General features: G+C 39.7%; 1 protein-coding gene across 2 annotated transcripts in view; it reads right to left on the minus strand.

The window, feature by feature from the left end:
* Positions 1-21,551, minus strand: part of PDE6C (phosphodiesterase 6C) — a 46,758-nt gene continuing 25,207 nt past the window's right edge. The window contains exons 10-22 of one of the 2 annotated variants that reach the window (XM_072131124.1): positions 19,983-20,126; positions 19,828-19,893; positions 19,058-19,204; positions 16,933-17,040; positions 16,394-16,503; positions 16,218-16,305; positions 15,224-15,324; positions 13,804-13,911; positions 12,874-12,937; positions 9,442-9,516; positions 9,010-9,093; positions 6,076-6,232; positions 1-282 (exon numbers count right to left, since the gene is read on the minus strand). In XM_072131124.1, the coding sequence (XP_071987225.1) occupies positions 221-282; positions 6,076-6,232; positions 9,010-9,093; positions 9,442-9,516; positions 12,874-12,937; positions 13,804-13,911; positions 15,224-15,324; positions 16,218-16,305; positions 16,394-16,503; positions 16,933-17,040; positions 19,058-19,204; positions 19,828-19,893; positions 19,983-20,126 (1,314 nt within the window). In that variant the 3' untranslated portion in view covers positions 1-220. Of the gene's footprint in view, positions 286-6,075; positions 6,233-9,009; positions 9,094-9,441; positions 9,517-12,873; positions 12,938-13,803; positions 13,912-15,223; positions 15,325-16,217; positions 16,306-16,393; positions 16,504-16,932; positions 17,041-19,057; positions 19,205-19,827; positions 19,894-19,982; positions 20,127-21,551 lie in introns of both variants that reach the window. The other variant, XM_072131123.1, reaches the window with a different exon arrangement.

Consider the following 21,551-nt stretch of genomic DNA (forward strand, 5'->3'; position numbering starts at 1 on the left):
CCTTTTTTGTGCATTTATTATACAGAAAAGATTTTTCGCTGCCCCAAAATACAACTCCATTAAATCCTTTTTAAGTGACCAGTTTTTTAATAGCGGTGACACCCAGTACATAAAAATAGGTTCCTTACAACTATGCTAAATTCTAATTCCATCACTTTCCCGAACTGGGGGCATTGTCGTCATGGTGTCAGTCTCTTGTAGTTGTCTTTGTGGTGTTTTTCTACAAAACTGTACATGTTTTAGATTTGCTTGGTCCATTGTCTTCACCTCCAGCTTCGCCGTCTGCTAAAAAAAAAAATAAGATATAGGAGGAAAGTTAGGAGCAGCTGAGGGGTCCACATTCTGTATATTCCCCTTCCCTCACTTTATGATTCCTAAATGAAAAAAAAAATTCTATACTGTACTGTAGCAATTCTTCCCTCTGCATTTCTTCCTGACAGAATATAAAGTCACATACACAGTATACACGGACATTGAGTATACTCTGATTGATATCTATTACTGCTTATCCTCAAGCAATGATTAAATGTTACAGAAAAATTTCCTTCGGCTACATTCACACACACGTACACATGTACATTCACACATGGGAACAGTACAGTACAGTGCAGCACACATACGGCACCGTGCCGTGCGCTGTATATGCCTATGGAGAGGGGCGGGGAGAGCTGCGCTCATCCCCTTCTCCTCTCCGCTGCGACGATGTATGGACGCTGTACTACGGTACGGCGGGCATACATTGTCTGAATGTAGCCTTAGACATCAGAGTGAATTGGTCAAGTGTTAAAGAGAACCTGCCATTCAAATTGACCCCCCCCCCCCCCCAATAAATACTCAGAAAAAATGATGATGATTAAAAAGCCCTGCCCTTATTTCGAGGCTAAATTCACACTATCGTTCCTTACCTTCGTAAAAAAAAAAGTAAAAAATCCCATTGACATCAATGTAAATTTTATGTCATCCATTATGTTCTGATTATCCATGCGTTTATGTTAAAAGTAGGTTTAACATATCCATTCTTTCCTTCTTTAACAGAGGGAAGGAACGGTAGTGTGAAATGATCCCTAATCAGTGTGTAAACTTATTTGCAACTTACCTGGTGAGTCCAATGATATTAATGGGGTCCTGCACATGCAGTGTTCCCTGTCTCCCTTGTCCTGATTGACAGGTCTCACTGCTGCCAGTACTTAGGGACCATCTACCAATATTCAACTACAGACACATACAGCTCTGTAGGAAATACTGAGGCTCATTTACTAAGGGTCCACGGCCGCACTTCAGATTTTGCAACGTTTTCAGGATTTGCGCCGCTGTGACGGGTATTTAGCAGGGGATTGTGTCACACACGATCGAATTTTGGCGCAGCTTTCATGCGACAGAAATCGAGGACTGACAGTCCGACTGATTCGGACTGAGCACTTACACGCACCAGGAAGAAGAACGTTACATCATTCAGCACTTCATGTCATGTGATGTCATCTAAGGTCCAGGGGTGCTCTGGTAAAACCCCCAGAGCCCTTATGGCTCATTAGCATGATTTTTAAAATTCATTTTATAAGGAATGGGTACCATGGATAACAAATAACAGTCACAAAGCCTGAATCTATAAGTAAGTGCCCCTCGTTCATCATGCTTGATCTTCTTGAGATCTTTAGATTTACTTTAAGTTAATATCTCACAAGCGTTGAGTCTCAACAAACTTGGTCCTTCATGTACAAATTAAAAAAAAAAAAAAAAGTAGCCCAAATATTCAATATACAAATGAGTGTGACTATTCTCTTTGACAAAGAGTCTTTGGTGGCACTACCCTTTTAATGGCAGAACCCAGTTGTTGTCCACCATCATCCATATTATTTTGATTGTATAAGCTAGTGTACACAGCTATGGCCACATTCGTTTTTCATGAGATTTGATTGGCCAATGTTTACTGCGTATTCTCTGCCAGAACAATACACCCAGGTTGAGGTGACCTGGGCAGCGTGACATTGGCATATTAAAAAAAAAACTAGTATGCTAAAAATGCTTTTAATTTTATTTTTCACCGCCATATGGTCACTATAGGGATCAGTAAACATCCTCTATAAGCCCAGCATTCTAGTCCTAGAATACAGTTGACTAGACAAAGAAAATATAATAAAAATATCCTAAAATAAAGACCAGCGTGTTCTATTTGGATGGTTTCTATTAAGTTAAGCCATTATAACGCTTGAGTTTAAGAGACTATACATAACAAATATATTGGCAGGATAAATCTGTTGAGTATTGAGTTTTAGACACTTCAGCTCTATTATTTATGATTGTTTGTGATCTGGTGTGTCTGCTACTGAGAAGAGACAGAGCTAAACGTGTCTGTGGAATGTAGGAAACATTCCTCCTTGAAAAGTGAAAAACAAAATACTAAATCGTGTGCCATTCACGGGATGGATGGACTGCCAGACCCAGACCCAAAACTTTCAGTCAAAACTTTCAAGTCCTTTCCGTTTTACATGGGCCAATAATTGATCATCCAAAGATTGGAACCTGAAATGTGCTCCTTGGTGCCATATCTTGGCAATATACCATAAAAGGCTTTTGAGTTATCAATCACAATTAATGGAGCCACTCTTTCCACTGTTCCAAAATAAAAAGTGTAGAGCCTTGGACTGACCTTTGACTCTGCCCTATATTTTTAATGTCAAATCCAAGTCCTTCATCTTTCTCCATCTAGAAAACATCTCCTGTATCTGAATTTCCCCCCTTCCTCAAGTTTACAAAGTTACTAGTCCATGCCCTTCTTATCTCCTGCTTGGACAACTACAATATTCTTCTTTGTGGTCTCCTAGCAAACTCTTCCAATCCATCCTAAACTCTGCTGCCCAGCTCATCCGTTTCCTCACTTCTCCTCTGCCTCTCCTCTCTACCAGTCTCTCCACTGGTTGCACATTACACAGTAAGTTCAGTATAGAATATTAACCATGACTTACACAGCCGTACACAACCTGTCCTCTCGTATATCTCTGACCTCATCAGCCAATACTGTCCCACATGTAATCTCTGATCTTCATGAAACCTGCTTCGCTCTTCTATTTTTGATTCTTCTAACAACTATCTCTGAAGACATCTCTGATTCTCTGGAACTCACTACCTAAAACTGTCAGATCGTCCCCTAACTTCCAAACCCTGAAACGTAACTTGAAAACCCACATGCTTAGAATTGTCTTCACCGCACAGTTACGCCACTTGCTATCCTCCCTCATCGAATGTCCCCATCTACCCTCCCATATAGATTCCTCATGAGTTCTCCTTCCTCTAGTGCCTGTTCAGTCTAGTGTTGTGTCTCTTTTGTACTTTTTTTAATGTTTTTTTGTATGTTTTTTTAATTTCCTTATTAATATACGTGCAAAAGAGACAATTACCAAATTACATCTGTTTTACAAAATAATTACATTGTCTTCATTACATTGTTTTTTTTATATGTTTGTGAACCCCTTTTCACTGTGGGATTATTGCTGCTTTATAAATATTAAATTACTTAAGAATTCCATAAATGGAGTATAGAATGGATTTCCTATGGTAAGTGGTAAAAATGTTTCATACACCTAAAGCTTAGCCATAGAAAGTCATTTGCTGATTCCATTTTCCCCAGACCATCAAACACTACGTGAACTGAGTGTGGGAAACTATTGGCCAATGAATTGGCTGACATTAATTAAATTCAGCCTGTGATTCCTTTAAATGAATGTCATCTAGACTACTGTAACTCCCTACTAATTGGTCTTCCACTCTCTAAACTCTCTCCTCTACCATCTATTCTCAATGCAACAGCCAGGCTTGTCTTTAAAACCAAACGCTACACGGATGCCTCCAGTCTGTGCCAATCACTGCACTGGTTGCCCGTCTCCTACCGAATACAGTTTAAGTTAATAACTCTCATCCACAAAGCTCTGCATAATACTGCACCCCCCATAACTCTCTTCTCTCATCTCAGTCTATTGTCCAACCTGTGCTCTCTGATCTGCTAGTGATCTTAGATTATTCTCTTCCTTAATTTGAACTTCCCACGCACGTCTCCACAAGTTCTCCAGAGCTGCACTAATTCTCTGGAATGCCCAACCCCACTCTATCACACTAATACCCATTACCCAATGCTTCAGACGTTCTCTTAAAACTCATTTATTTAGGCAGGCCTATCACACTCGCTAAGAGCATGCAACTATAAATCTTTATTAACCAATTCTGGGTACTCCCCCTGTCTGTTATCCAGAAAATGCTTCTTTGCAGTCTCCCTGACTATGGACTTTTGTATATAAGATGGCGACTGATGGCTGGTTTAAGCAGCAGCATTTTTTGATTTATTAAATTATTTTTATTCCATTCACTCATAAAAATGGCTGGACCATTATACAAGCTCTTAAACCTCTTTTGGCACCCCCTCATCCTCATAGACTGTAAGCTCTTGTGTCACCCTCTCATCCTCATAGACTGTAAGCTCTTGTGTCACCCCCACATCCTCATAGACTGTAAGCTCTTGTGTCACCCCCTCATCCTCATAGACTGTAAGCTCTTGTGTCATCCCCTCATCCTCATTGACTGTAAGCTTTTGTGTCATCCCCTCATCCTCATAGACTGTAAGCTCTTGTGTCACTCCCTCATCCTCATAGACTGTAAGCTCTTGTGTCATCCCCTCATCCTCATAGACTGTAAGCTTTTGTGTCACCCCCTCATCCTCATAGACTGTAAGCTCTTGTGTCACCCTCTCATCCTCATAGACTGTAAGCTCTTGCGAGCAGTGCCCTCACTCCTATTGTTTTACATGACTGTTGTTTCTATATAATGTCTTATTTTTTTTGTATGTGTCCCCAGAATCTGCGCTACGGAATTTGATGGCGCTATATAAACATTATTATCAATAAATGTTCTGGAAGCATCTGAGGCCCTCAGCAATGATAACCAAGTGGTAATAAGTTGTTCTTATATGTGAGACATGTCAATGTTTTGACTCTTTTATCAGTCACCTAATCTCATTCTACAAACATCATGTATCATCTGCACGTTGGACTTTGAGTCCCTTTCATGAGATCACTTGTTATTTAGCCCACAACCTGGATTCATGTTCTCTTGTTACCTAACCAAAATCAATTCAGACGCCCACCGATGAAATATCGGGGCGGAAAATTAGTTGCTGATGCAAGACCATGTCTGATGAGATGATTCTTCTTATACTGAAGGTTGATTGTACTAGTACATATATTGTTACACCAGTGATGGCTAACCCTATTATTCCATGGAAACTTGTTTGAACCATCTCGAGTAAAGAGGATAGGAGACTCATGGCTGGACTGAACAGAGAATTGTCTTTAGATGTTCAACATTCCCTCTTCAGGTCTATAGGATTGCCAAAAATACCCAAGCAAACAGCCTGAGAACCATAGTGCTCGCAATTAATGGTCCTTATGGGAAAGTCCCCTTAAAGGGAGCCACCACCTTCCCATACATTATACTCTGCTGGCAGCTTGTTATAAAGAAATGCAATGCGATTTCAAAAAATACCTTTATTATTTATGTCCATTTATCCATTTCCAAGAGATTCCCATTTTAATCTATATGCTAATGAGCCAGTTGGTGCACCCGGTTGTGTCCTGTCTGGACCACTACCATCTAAATCAGAGAAGCAGGAGACATGGCCTGTTGGAAGAATGGGGCAAAACAGGAAGAAGAGGGAAGCGATTTAAGCAGGAATTTTAGTTCTATGGGTGCAGTAGACATGACCCGGGTGAACAACTGCCTCATTAGCATACAGATTACAATCTGAAATTCTGTGAAACTACAAAATGGACAGAAATTATAATAAAAGCTATGCAGGAAGTCATAGTGCATTTCTCAACAATGTGCTACCAGCAGATTATAACGCTCCAGGGTGGTGGTACACTCCCTTTAAGGGCAGGTTTTTCTGAATTTGTTTTGGATATGTGGTAGGTGTATCATTTCATGAAGCGTTATGGGAGAAGAAACACAAGTATATGATTGAAGTGCATACAAGGTAATGCTTTTAAGAAACCTCTGTTGAACGTTGTACTGATATGAGACCCTAGTTACCTTTCTTCGCTCCCACATCATTTTCATGCTTCTTCTGCTGTTCTTCTAGAGCCTTCATCTTTTCATCGTACACATCAGCTTGGGTTTTCCATTGGACTCTGTTATTCTGAAGTCCATCAAACATTGGTGTGATTTCTTTATGAAACCGTGAAAATTCCTAGAAGAAGCGGTAAGTAAATAATTATAAAGTTGCTGTGTAATCACAAGCCCCTAATATTGTGCGACCACCTTCAAATCCCTCAGACGTGAGATCAGAACTGAACATAAGATTACCACGACCTGCCTTAACTACATTGGTAACAACCATAGCAAATGCTATGGGACCCACAGTGTATTGGGTGTGTATATGCTGTGTGTATATACTATATGTATATTCTATATACCTCTATATGCTGATGTGTATATGCTATTTGTGTGTTTGTGTGCTGTGTTTATAAAGTAGGGTATGTATTTGTTTTTGTTTTTAACTTATATTTACCTCCTGGGGTCTTAAAAGACCCCAGGGGGAAATTTCCACACTTTTTATTTTAATTTTTAAATTTCATCTATAAGAGCCCCAGTTACGAGGCTGATGTCTGATCATAGCTGTACTGAGTCTGATCCAGCAGCTCCGATTTATCCCCTGAAGAAACAGGGATCACACGACCACCGGATCTATAGAGCCGGCGGCAGCTTTATGTAGTGGAGGAAGTAGTGGTAATAAAACTTCTCCATGGGGTCTCTAGCTGAGCCTGGCTGCTCTTAGCATGGGAGCAGGAACTGAAGAAACGTCGAAAAAAGTTTGTTGTCAGTGGGAGAGGGAGAGGTAAAAGAAATTTATCATCAAAATCCATTATGGATAAAGCAGTGGCATTTTCTCATAGGTTCAGTTACAGTGACTGTGGTAATCGTCTTATATTTGTAATCCATGACCTCCTTGCTTCTAAAATCAACTTTTATAATTATGCTAATGAATCGGGATGAGCCATGGATAACAAGATATTATGGTGCTTGCATCTATAAATAAGTGCCCCTGGTTTATCATGATGGATTTTGATGGTAGATTTCTTTTACCTCAATCCTATCATCCCACTGACGAAATGCTTCTTTTGATGTTTTTGATGGTAGATTTCCCTAAATAAAGTTGAAAAACATGGCTGCTGTCATCCATCCCTGACCAGGGGTATTGCATCTTGGCTCCATTAATATATATAAAGTCGCAATACCAATACAAATGATGGTCCGGTGTGGCACTGTTTTTGAAAGAAGCAGCCGTGTTTTTCAATCTCTGGATCAACCCTTTAATTATGCTGTTATGGGGGCACCCTCCTGTTAACTGGAAAACCCCATTAAGGGTAAGTTGCCTTGTGAGGCTACATTACTGCTTCGATCTTTTATGGCAAAAATCTAGCAGCATGCTGCATGTTTCTTTCCTCAACTTGTTGGGAAACACAATGGAACTCTATTACAATGCGTCTTATATCGCGTGGAAGCGACGACTCACATGTGAACTAATAAAAGAAAAACATTTCAGATTCTTATATAAAAAGCAAATTTGCAATGAACATAATAACATCGAATCTGGTGAATGTAATGAAGTGACATTTTTCGAAAACCCGTACTTCCCGTATGATTCATAAAACAACTGCAGGGCATCTATGAGTAGAATTACATTTTTATCAACCTTTTAACGTAATAAAGCATTTACCTGTAGGGTATTTTTATATATAGATCAGGGAAATGATTTCAGCAATTTACAGTTACTACCTGAAAAACTGCTTTCACAAGTAAGTGCAATTCGGGTAATAGAAGCCCGATCCTCTCCGTGACGTGGTCAGAATTCAGATCTCCATTTACATTGTTTTGTTGCTCTCAATAAAATGAAAGTTAGAAAGTTTAGATGTTGTTGAAAGGAAAACTGTGGTATTTACTGGGTAAAAGTTGATGGCCGTAATGGCTACTGAAGAAACTGCAAAGCACTATTAAGGGAAGGAACCGGGGGAGCGGACACTCACTACTGGATGTAACCCAGTCGACAAGTTGGAAGAGAAGACAATAACTGCTTGGGAAAGGAGTGCAAATAAGTTTTCCAAGGTTACATAGAAAACAATACCTCCTTTTGCTACCTTGAAAGGCAGCCCCCTTAACACCAAGTATGACCTACAAGAAATCTAAAACATGGTGTGGGATTAAGCCAATCCAGTATATCTATTCCATAAGGAACAGACTCCCAACTGTAGACAGCACTGTTTCCACCTGGTTGGGTCTCCTCAGTACAGTGTAGGGAACCGAGTACACTACATTGTACTGAGGAGACCCAACCAGGTCGAAACAGCGCTGTCTACAGTTGGGAGTCTGTTCCTTATGGAATAGATATACTGGTTTGGCTTAATCCCACATCATGTTTTTAGACTTCTTGTAGGTCATACTTGGTGTTAGGGGGCTGCCTTTCAAGGTAGCAAAATGAGGTATTGTTTTCCATGTAACACCTTGGAAAACTTATTTGCATCCTTCCTAGAATTCCCTAGTGGAGCATCTATTGCTTTAAGTCTCCACACGCCTTTAAGGTGGCCTTAATTGGCAATGTCTCCTTGGGGAAAGGAGTAACAGGCTCTGCTGTGACTGAAGGAGGATTAGGGGAAATTTACCAATATATGATAGGACAAGAGGCGTGACCATGAGTCGTAGTTGTAGAACGGTTTTTGAACCAGTATTTGTTAAAGAATGCCAAGTGAACATACCCATAAAGAGGTCTGTTTCTCATAATCTTTGGCGTGTTCCATATACCCTACCTCAAATTTGTACAAAGGTCTGAAAGACAAGCCCCCATGAAGCCGATATGTGGGTAGTGATATAGATTGGATGTGTTAAGTTTTTAGCTCTTGGTTTATGTTTGTCATTTTGTGCTTTTCTGACGGAATTAAAATAGTTTAACAATTTACATCCATCGCTTACCTTATACACAAATGTACATACAAAGTCAATGAAACCAACTTGAAGCTTGGGCAGCTCTTCCGCTTTGTTTCTGTCCATCATTGGCTGAATAAAGAAAAAGATCAAAGCTTTAAAAAAATAAATGTAAAACTAGTGTATTACAACTCACTAAGTAAAAAAAAATTATATAAATTGCACTTTATCTAAGACTTTCTATAAATTGTTACTAAAATAACAAAAGAAAACAGTGAAACTGTTTGTGAAGTTAAATATAATTAGGGAAAAGAAAATTACATAATAGAGAAATTTCCATACATATACTCTGTAGTTGTAGGTATGTATCCCCTAATACGTAATACGGAAATGTATAACTTGACATGCAGTGAAAAGAATGCTCAGTAATAAGATTACAAGATGACGTCAGGGAATCAAATAAGAACTTTACAATCTTACAATCGGCTGCTGTTGAAGAACTGTCCTCTCCAGGTCTCCTTGTTCCCAGAATTCATTAGCCACCATAAGAGCAACCTAGAGGCAAAAAGAGTTCAAATGATAAACTGCATGGTGGAAACCGTCAGAACAGTTCCAGAAAGTTGCAGAGGGTATTTTTGGTAAATATTTTCATAGGTCAATACGGTAATAGAGTATCATAGAGTATCTGTAAATACAAAAAGAAGCTAGACATGCCGGCCCAATCCAGTTTGACATGGGCAATATCATAGTAAAATTTAGAAACTCCAAGTCCAACCTATACATTGGGGCTAATTTACTAAGGGTCGCGCTGCTCACTTTCTTCGGACTGTGCCCCGTTTTTGGGAATTGCACGGCTTGGACGGGTATTTAGCAAGTGTTTGCACTGGGATTTTGGTGCACGCGATTGTCTTTTGATGCAGCTGTGCCGGCTTCCATGCGAAACAAATTGGGGGTCGTGCCATCTGACGATCCGACTGATTCGAACTGAGTGCGGGATTTAACTTTCAAATTGTGTTGCAAGCCCAAGCACTTACATGCACCACTTAAAAAAGGTGAACTCTGTTGCACCTGAGCGGGGAAGCGACATTTGTAGAATATCGGGCGTGCGATCTTAGTGACTCGCGGCAGAGTGCATTCTCATCGTACAATGCACTTTTGGTGAACTCCAGTGGCCTGGTGAGTAAATGAGCCCCATTTATTGCGTTGATCGAGGAGAAGGTAAAAACCATGCAAGGTTGATGCTTATTGGCCCAAAGCAGGGAAAAATTCCTTCCCGACCCCTAATATGGCGATCAGAATAATGTATAAAATAAACCATTTACCATAGTTTTTCTTTGGTATACTGTATGGTCCAAAGCCACAGTTTATATATAGAAAAAAGGTGTCAGCTCACCTGGATATCGTAGAGCATGCGGCAACAGCGTGGACGTCCGTGAGCACGGAATACTGTGGCTCTGAAGTAGTGTGCAGACAAAGAGGAAAGAAGAATCCAGCTTCAACGGAACCCACGTAAGTATAAAAGTCAAAATTTATTCGGAAATTTCTAAAAAAGGGGAAAAATCGGCATACAGCAAAAGAGCTCAATAGTATGTATACAGGGTAGTGGGGAGACCAACAATCGCCTACGCGTTTCAGAGATACATCTCCTTAGTCATGGCTACTGTGGAAGCATAAACGGGAAATAGATATACTCGTTTTCCCCGATCACGTGATGTGGAATACTGTGATGTCACACCCCACGTGTATGCTTCCATTTGATTGACAACCCTTTCAAATCAGATTGATACATAAAAGCAAACAATTATGATTAAAAATACAAGGCAGGTATTTGTATACACTATGGGACATATTTGATGATGGCATGCAAGTAGAAAGTATGAACTAATATTGGTGAATTACATCTTGCCTCTTATTCAGGCCCTCGGGAACAGGTGTCTGCAGTGTAAAGATCCAGAAGGTTTCTCTATTGAGAAGTTTCCTTCTGTGATTGCCTCCCCTGACAGGACGTGTGACTTTTTCTATAGCGGTAACAGATAGCCCTAAGCAGTCGCCCTTGTGGATATTTTGAAAATGCCGGGATACCATAAAAACATTAATGGAATCCTTTTTACCCGCATCTGATATGTGACGACGTATTCTTGTTTTGAGTGAGCATGTTGTGCAGCCAACATATTGCAGAATGCAAAGAGTACAGGTAATAAGATATATAACAAACGTTGTATTGCAATTAATGTACTTGTGTATTTTGTATCTTTGTTGTGTGCGCGCTGATTCAAATTGTTTATTTGGTACAGAGTAATTACAACACATACATTTCTTGTGTCCACATTTAAAAAAGCCTGTGACCTGAAGCCACCTATCCTGAGACCCATGCTGGGAGAGAAATAGACTGGGGGATAATTGCATACCAAGTGTGGGAGCTCTTCTGGCCACACAGTTAATTTTGTTGGGAAGTAAGGACCCCAGATTGTCCTCCATGTGGAGTATAGGAAAATGTTTATTAATGATCTGTGTAATCTCACGAAATTGTAGGCTATATGTGGTAGAAAATGTGATTTGTGACATACATTTGTTGTTAAATCTAGCCTCTATTTTGTCTTTTTCTTCCAATAGCTTCTTTCTGGGGATGTCCTGTACTATTTTATGTGCTCTATCTAGCATCCAGTTGGGATAATCTCTTTGTTTGAGATCTCCTTTCTTTTTGTCGATTTTGTTTTTTAGTGTGTTCTAGTCAGTACAGTTCCGTTTAATGCGGACCATACTAGTATACATACTATTGAGCTCTTTTGCTGTATGCCGATTTTTCACCTTTTTTAGAAATTTCCGAATAAATTTTGACTTTTATACATACGTGGGTTCCGTTGAAGCTGTATTCGTCTTTCCTCTTTGTCTGCAAAGCCACAGTTTAACTAAATTTTAGGGAGGGGGGTGGGGAAGCAAGAATACCCCCAATAAGCCTTTTTGAGTTAATTCAACATATTTTCAGGAGAAAATATTGCCCACATATGCTAATGACAATATTAGGTTGCATTCACTTTTTTCTTTTGAACACATGTATTGTGTATGCCAGATAAGCTCCTGGTGTATATGTCTCCTTTTTGCCTTGGCTCAGTTTGCCTTTACTCATTATATGGTGTGTCCACTACGAAACGCTGGATAAATATGCCGCAGTATGCTCTAGATCATTCCTGCTTCATCATTATACACTCAGTGAAGGCCAATAGAGTCTATGGGGGATGGATGCAACTCTATGGCAAATTGTGTAATTTGGGAGTCATCCGGGACTGAACCAGAGATTGTATCCCACTGAATGAGATGCATGCGCTACAGCCTTCTATTGTAAGGTTACGACGGGAATCATGTTGTATCATTATAATGGTGGAAAAAAAATATTATGTGAATTTTGCTTTAGGTTCTGTGTATACTCCATCTGAGCCCTATACACATCCAATTACCCAGCAGAGGCCCAAAGTGTGAATTTTCAGCTCCTACCGGGAATGTATATATTAGTATTATTTCTATCTGCGATAAAAGACAGCGCCACTCTGCTTTCATATACAGTGGATCTTCGCAAAAAAAAACACAAAAACACGTCTGGGAGATATATGCAATGGCACGTCCAAGCAGTGACATCCATCATTGATACATCTTCTAAATATATACAAAACATCTCAAGGAAGACTAGAACACCACCTAAGGGTCATTCCTTTCACTTTGTATAACATCTGTTAAAAAGTACTGTATGTGCTTTACACAACTCGAAGAACTTTGGTTTCGAAGAATGCAACATTTAGTCTCTTTAGAAAGAAATAATTTGGAATGAGAATTGAGGAATTGTTCCAGTACAAACCCTGCAGATTTGTGGTGTGGTATCTGTAGAGCTGATTGGAGTGCAGTACAGGGATGACCTACCTTACTTTGTACTTCCCAGGGCTTTGTAATGGCGGACAAGTCACATCCTGTCATCATCATGGCCCTGCAGATATAGAAACATGGCTGATAAGTCGAGATAGCCGACAAAATCTATCACATATAAAAATATATAGATGTAGCTTGAAGTAATTGATCAGATAAGGTACTGAGGGGCCAACGACTTATCTGGAGAGCTGCCAAGGATACACATTCTCATATGTCTATGGACAACTTTAGTTTGTCTTGTGGATCAACTCAAAGTGGTATGGATCCTACAGGTGTGGGGTATGTAGGTGTCTTATAGGAATATGAAACTACCTGAATGCCTCCAGTGGTCCACTGGAGGTGGACCGAGCAGAGACAGACCATCTACTCCACCAGTTTATTCACATGAGGCACTTGTTTACTCTTATTCCCATGACAGCTTAGGAATATAACAGTCAGACCCCCAATGATTAGAGACCTTCCTTATCCTGGATACCATCAGTACGTAGTAGTAGTACGTCATTAAATGGTTGGCTATACGGTGTCCCACAGAATGAGCACAAACATGCTTGTTTGTGACACAGATTTCCAGGATGATGGCCCCTTATGGGAAATAACTCTTCAAACAGTCTAGGTGGTGGATGTGGATGGCCACAATGTTCTTCAACCTTCTGTAACTTTTCTCTAACCTTCCACATGAGCTACAGAGCTGCCTATGCAGGCTGCCTGGACAGCAGTCTACAGAAAAATCAGGCCAAAGGTTGATCTGCCTTAACTTTGGTTAAAATAAAGTACTGGTCCTTGACCCTTGCACACAGGTCAATGAATGTTTGTTGTCCTTTTCCTTTTGGAGAAGATTGATAGACCGTATACTGTGCACTTTTTGAATGTCCCTTTTTATGCTTTGGTGACTCAAATTTCATGGATTCAGTCCGATGCACTCACATGATAATTTCCTTTTTTGTTTGGTCGGTGATAATATATTTTATCACTTCCTCCTCTGACTTCATCTGCTCTGCCGCGTCCACTATCTTCTGAAACATAGTCCTTTTCCTGTGTTCAACCAGAATTAGACAGTGTCATTGTATTTAGCTAGTAGATTTGACAAAAACAACATATTTTCACTTCACTGGCACCATCTCTGTATGTAGGCATCAACACTGATACATGGTAGGCGATCGGTATTGAAGTTGTCCCCATACTTCTGCTTTTGATAAATTACTGAATATAAAGCATTTGGTTCTACCTTTTCTCAATAACAATCAACGTATACAACGGTGTACAATCTGTAAAGGCCCTGCTATGCAGACAGACACTAAAACGTAGTTATAGGTCAATGGGTCATGAGGGTCACAGTCTCTTCCCTCTCTTACTGGCAATGGTTGGGAATCAAATATGTATCACGTGGAACCATTGACCACCATAAACAGATATATTTTAATAAAACTAGTCTCTAGTCAACTTTCATTGCACTAACGACCAACACAAACTGGCCAGGATTAGCAAAGAGATTATAGAGACCTGGGATTAACACAGATTAACATAGCTATTAAGACTCACTCTCTACCAACTCTTTCTATGCAAAGAGGTCAGTAAAGGTGGTTATGTAATCAAGGACTCTTTGGCCAGTGGTCAGTCACTTCATGGGTCCAAGAAATTTAGGGCATTTTAACTCAATTATCCCAAAAATATGCCCTTACCTATAGTAAATCAATATGACTTAATAACCTCCTGTCCTTCACCCCATCAACCAATCGATTATATTGTAATGGAATGGCTATTGAATTTGGGGTAGGAGTTGACATGCCCGATTGTGATGCACAATGTGGTGCCCTTCTCTTATCGTCTCTTTACATGACGGAGCAAGGCAATGATCATGAATGGATGTCTCTATCAGCAAATATGGCTACCGTATGGAGTCGAAGGAATTGTGCACTATTTTACAGTTTAATTTTTGTTGGCAAAACATTTGCCGATGCACACAGGGGGATGTGATTTCGACAAGTTCCATCTAGTTAGCCCAATAGTCGGCCAATGCTGAGGGTGTTTAGGCGCCTGAGAACATTTTACTATATAGGACTTAAATATTTTAAATGGTGCTACAGTAAAGGTTAACAACCCTCAAGAGCTTATTGTGTAGGAACCTGCCTGTATCTAGTCCATATAATATATGTGTCAATACCCTTGATATGCATTATACATCAAAGGTGTCACTTTACAGATCTCGATTGTGCAAAAAATACTTGTTACCTAACGTGTTATCAAACCAACTGCACTTGTACCCGAGCCAACCAGTCAGTCAGCTGGCGTGCACGTGGTAACTGGCACTATAGCCTGGCGCAAGCTCTTGGTCACAAAAACTCACTTGAAATACAGTGCCAGGTCGGTTGCTATGATCGCGACTTCAAACAAATGAATTACATTCTCAAACTGCCTCTTGTTTAGATTCTGGAAAATGTTTAAACTCTGAAAGATAAAAAGTTTGTGTTATCGCTGCTCAGGATGAGAGGCTAAAGGGTCCAACTGCAGAACAAATATTCCCAGGTAGTAACTTCCTGAACGATGGTGGGGAGGTGGGGGTCTAATGAACACTAGGATGGAAGATGAGGATGAACACTATCATGTTTGAATGGAGAAGCAGGCTGAGCATGTTCAATGCCACTACATTTATTGCTATGTTTATCTGAGCATTTTGTAACCCCATAGACATTACGCAGCTACATGCATGTCCCATTCAGAATGGAAACTGGAACCCCCCCACCTTTCGCAGCTTTAAAACTCGAGCCAACTCCTTTAATGAGTTATAACCGGTTGCAAATAATCTAAAATATAACCTAATTTCAGCTAATTTCCTTGGCAAATTATCCTGTTTTCCCTCTCTTTTCAACCAGATGGGATTAGCCTCCTCTATTTAGAATATAGCAGTTTGGTACTTTTGGGCTCGGAATGTCTCACTACCCTATTCAGGGGTATGCAACAGCACTTGATTCCTTATGGAACTCATGGTCCCATTCTCGTGATCACGGAAAGTCCCAGCAGTCGGAACCACTGTGACTGGACATTCTATACCACGTTAAGTCCTGAAGGATCTTTGAAATTGACCTAAATTCTTGGAGTCCCAATGGCCCCACGGTGTGTTGGTGGAAGCACAGGTGGGCCCTGCCTCCTTTCAGTTCTGACCCCTGTCAACTGCTGACTATGCCGCCTGACAGCTGTGACAAGACTTGAAGTCTATCTGTGTCAGAGGGGTGACACTTCTAAAATACAAGGAGAAATTGAAGGATCTGGTAATAACAAATAGGTAGAGATAAAATTGTTGTCATCAACCAACATATGCAAAAAAAGTAAGATACCCTTACCTCATCTTCCAGTAGAGTTTTGCTAAATTCTAAGTGATGTCGCTCCAAAATAGAAGACCCATGAAGTTTTGCAAGGGGGGCTGCTGACCTGTATGAAGACAGAACATCTGTAATAGTTGACAATTTATGATTTCATTGGAATTTACAGTAAAATGAATTAAAACCACGGCGCTTACTTCATTTGGTACAAATTATTGGTTCCTCGATGATCAATATCATGGCAAAAAGCAGCAGCCACCATGGCAAAGGCCTCCAGATCAGAATAGTATTTCTTGAGTTTACCTGTCTTTTAAAAATTAAAGGACTTTTATTAAAGAGCATCTGAAGCTAAAATTTTATTTTATGTATCTCTTAACCAGTCTTTATAGAAAAAGATGATATACAATACATACAATACAATGAATTGTGGTAGCTAGGCCAAAAATATCTTCACCTTCCCCGAACTACAAACTAACAAAACTATATGTAAAAAAATTGCCTTCAGCTATCTATGTAGTCATTAGACCCTTACACAGGGTGTGAATGACAATCACCTCTGTATGCAAAGTGATAGAAGTAGGGGCTTTAATCACCTAAAGTATTGGTCATCCTGAGATGCACATATCTGGACATCCAGCCAAAAGGAAATAAGGGAGGGCATCTCTGTGTGTTTGGTTGGCCATATCTTACTATATTGAGATACATTACAATTACACAGCACAGTAACATTACATACCATTAGCAGGGTGAACATTGTCTGTCCCACATTAAATCCATGCCGCCAGTTGTGATACGTGATGTCCCGGTAGCCCTTTCTCACGGTGTACATCCATTTTGTCATGACCTAGTAATGGAGTCAAAATCAGTACAGTTGGTAAAATAGGGACAGACTGACCACAGACCTCCTCTTGTATCACATGCAAGACCCCCTTTTCTGATAGCGAGTTACCAACAGTTGCTGGGGCCCCCTCTAAAATATAGGAACTATTGCATCTAACTTGGGATTAGTTGCCAACAACATGGTCAAAACTTGATATTAAACTCTAGTTTTAGTCTAGATGGTTCCAATTTTCCATTTTATAAATATTCATGATAAGCTTTAATAATAATACTCCTAATAGGAGTATGATTGTGTAAGAGTGATGGGACATATTATGATGCTGAGGTATAACCCCTTAGAAGAACTTATAGTAGAGGGGCAGCACGGTGGCTTAGTGATGGCAGTGGCATTACAGTCTTGAACCCTTGGGACCTGGGTTCAAGTTTCAGGGTCAATAGCTGCAAAGAGTTTGTATGTTCTCTCCGTGTTTGCGTGGGTTTTCTCCGAGTCCTCCAGTTTCCTCCCATACTCCAAAACATACTTGTAGGTTAATTAGATTGTGAGCCCCATAGGGGACAGAGACCGATTTGGAAGAACGCTGTGCAGCCCCGCTTAATTTGTGTGTGCTATATAAATAAATAATAATTATTAATTAATAATAGGCATATAGAGAGAACCTCAATAAAGTATTGTTATCAACCACCTGCCAGTTTATTGTCGGGCCTAACTGTTAGGCATGATCAGACCACAAAGAGTTTTTTGTAATCTGAAAACTTGGGAAATACATAGGTCTGCATAAGCACTGCCGACACAACCAAGAGGATTTTTAACAAGAGTATTCATAATAAGAGCTTCATTAAAAAATGTCTGCAATACTGGACCTCTTAGGTTTCCAGGTTCTCTTTTCTTTTAGCTATTTTTCTGTCTATGCCAGTTCTTGCTTTTAGCTTTCAATATAAATATTAGGCAGAAGGCCCAAAAACGAGGAGAAAGTAACATCCCGAGGCTGCCAGTAAGCTGATTTTTTTGGATCACAGAACTGCCGATCCCTGTCCTCAAGCCATTCTTTTCAGAGACGACTTGACATGTCATTAAAAAGACTTTTGCAAACTTTTCTCTCCTTCACTCAACGCAAGTAAAATCAAGAAGCAGAATAAAGTTGAGGAACCGCAGTTTTCTGGCAGAGTAGTAATAACAGGGCAGTTATAACTTCGAAATACTTGGGCTCACAAAATACCAATTCTCCCCCTGAATACTGATGTCCTATCCTTAGGAAAACCAACCACAATTGCTGGCTCTCTAGAATTGGTGCCCTGCTGGTTGTCTGGTAGCAGCAGGCCTGGTGCTCCCTGCTGTGGATTCAGTAAGACTGGCATTTTAAACAGCAGTCTTATAATTCTTTAGTGCTCCAGTGTACTTATCTACTACGAAAAGAGTAGTAGATAAGTACCTATTAGTAAATATGAGCCCCTGTCTGCGCACCGCCCTCCCCACCCTGACATGCCCGTAGTGGCTTGCATGGATAAGCCAGCATCTCCCCCAAAGTTTCTTCATCCAGTTATCATATATTGATGACCGGAGGAGTCCTTTATATTACAGTCCCACAAAAAGTGTACAAAAAAAGGATTTTTCTCCATTTCTTCCCCCTCATCTTCTCATTTTGGTTCTCTTAACTGAAGAAACTAAGAAATCTCTACAAATCTTCTCCAAGACCATAAATAGCTATGCGGCAAGCGGTAGGAGAATACCACAGAATATATCCAAGGGGTTTTTCAGATAATTTTAAGGTCAAACCCTGCTGATGTAATACTGATGACCTTTCTTATGAGTGTTCAATGATCTTTTGATCTTGGAACCCCTTTACTTCTATCCTTTTTTACACATGATGAGCAGATGAACTCAATGGTACACCAAGTAGTAGACAAGAAGTCCATGACAAGACTAAGGTTGAGACTAAGTAATTATTGAGACTCTATAACTATATAATAACTAATATTATAACAGTACAAAAAGAAGGCAGTTTCGGGGTCAGATGACTCACCTCTGCGGGCACCTTAAACTTGTCCAGAGCATTTAGTTCTACAAAGAGTCGTATCCCGCTCTTGATAAGCTCGTGCTCGGACACCGGCAGGTCACTAAAGTGAAATTCATAGAGTTCCAGCGCCGCTGGATCTGGCAACTCTTCTTTCTGTTCAAAGGAAGATAAACACTTGTGAGCACATGGATCTGATTAGTTGGGTCTAAAACTTTTCCTAATCTATGGATTTGTTTTCCAAAGGTGCTTTTGTAGGCAGTTTGATAGAACAGAAAAAAACCCAATAGGCTTTAGGGTGATGCATTGTGAATTTATACAAGATGTTTTAGTTAAAGAAAAAGACAAAGCACTATATTTATTCTTCACAAATATGTTCTTTTGTATCATATTTTCATAGCATTTTCAATGTAGCAGGAAGATCTTTCATCTCTCTGGCGAAATTTGTAATTAAGCATTTGCAGTACTTTTTATATTTCCTAATAACTTTGCGGTCACTAAGAAGGCGAATAAAACATAAATGACTTGAGAAATCAAGGGCTATCCCGGGGAATAAAATACAATGGAGCCACTAAAATTATAAGAAGTTACTCACCTATCCCAGATCCCCCACTGCTCTAATATAGATGTTGTTGAATAGGCATCTACAACCATTGCCTGTCTATGTTTTGGGAGAAACCAGGAAGTGGGGCACTCATGTTTCTACATGAGGTCAGCATTGTAGATTAAGTAATATCTGATAAATGTAGGCACAACACATGTTCTTGTAGACATCTTACCAATATCTTCATCATCTCTTTCTGCTCACAGTCGTCTACATTCTTATTTAACTTTTCGTTAGTTTTCTAAAATGAAAATAGTGGCTTGGTCAAACATAACTTGCTAATGTTGTTCAAAACTAAAAAAAAATATATATAAGCTGTAAGTCATTTACCAAAATACTCTGAAGTTCTTGGGGTGTGCACTTCAGGTGGTGCATCAGCATCTCTTGGGCAATGTCTTTTCTGTTTTCTAGTTTATTCATCTTGTCATATGTATCAGTGTTCAGAACCGACCATCCCAGAAACTGGGTCAGGGTCTGGAACAGAAAAAAGACAGTCAGTACTGCCAAAGACATTGTAACTGCATCATGCAGTCATCTACCTTCTAAGAAAATATCAAAAACCTTGATCAATTAAGAATTTCCGAGTCTCCTTAATGCTGTCCTAAAACAAAAAGTCAATGGAAAGTTTCTGGTACCGATTGCTCCTTGCAGATATCCAACTGGTGTAGTAAGCCTTAAAGGGGTTGTCCAGGTATTTTAATTTTTTTTTAAATATTTGACTGGGGGCTTTAAAAATAATAAACAGCATATACTCACCTCTCTCCCTGCTTCCTTTCAGCTGTGGTGCCAACCATCACTGCAGGGTCTCTGTTTGTTCGTAGAGGCCGGCAGTGCACTCCTGGCCACAGCTGCGCTCAAGGCCGGTACCAACCTGTACAACCCCTTTAAGTCCCTGCTTCTTGGGCAAAAAATGCATCTCAGCTCTTATTCAGAGAAATGGACCACAATGGTTAATGACTGACTTCTTTTTTTTTTTTTTTTTTTTAATAATTTTTTTATTTTCCAAATTCATGATACAAAAATGTATTCTACAGACATTATTACAAACATTTCTTTAAAAACAATAGAGAATACAATCAGAATTATTATTATATCCCCCCCCCCCCCACTTCTTATTATTTATACAACCATCATAGTGCTTTTTAATAATCAATTACGATCGGGCAGACATGCAGTCCAGCCAATTTATAAACTCATACCCATAATTAGCACATATATAATACCACCCTTTACCCCTCACACAACCCATGCTGGAGATAGTCGGGGATAAAACAAACAAACCAAAACAACAACAAAAAAAAAAAAATTTGAAAGTCAATTTCCTCTATATCATTATCCTATATTTCTCTTCCTCCTCATAACTTCCAGAGATCCCATAGATCACATAGACCTCTTCCCCTTCTATAACGCTTTTCATATGCGCATTCATATGTCTTTATACGTTCAACTAAATGATGCCATTCCTTCACTGCTGGAGCCTTATCGTCTTTCCAATGTTTAATCAGAACCAGTCTTGCCAAAAATAGAACCTTTAAAACCAGGTCTCTTTTACATCCCGAGCCTATATTAATTGGAATTAATCCCAAGATACCAAGGGTTGCTATACGTGGTAAAGAACAGCCTATCTGCACCTCAACACACTCAAAGATTTCATTCCAGTAGTTCCCGATCCTCGGGCAATCCCATAGAACATGGAGAATATCAGCGTTGTTCATCTTACATCTCATACAATTCGAATTATCCTTTAACCCCGCCTTAAACATAATTTGTGGAGAAAAAAGTGTCCTATATAATATATTTAATTGTGTGCATCTATGATTTAAGTTAATAGTACTCCTAATTACATTCTTGTAAATCTCCCCCCATTGTGTTTCAGTAATCAGTCCAATCTGATTGGAC

The sequence above is a fragment of the Engystomops pustulosus genome, chromosome 11 (assembly GCF_040894005.1).
Source record: "Engystomops pustulosus chromosome 11, aEngPut4.maternal, whole genome shotgun sequence".
Lineage (NCBI taxonomy): Eukaryota > Metazoa > Chordata > Amphibia > Anura > Leptodactylidae > Engystomops > Engystomops pustulosus.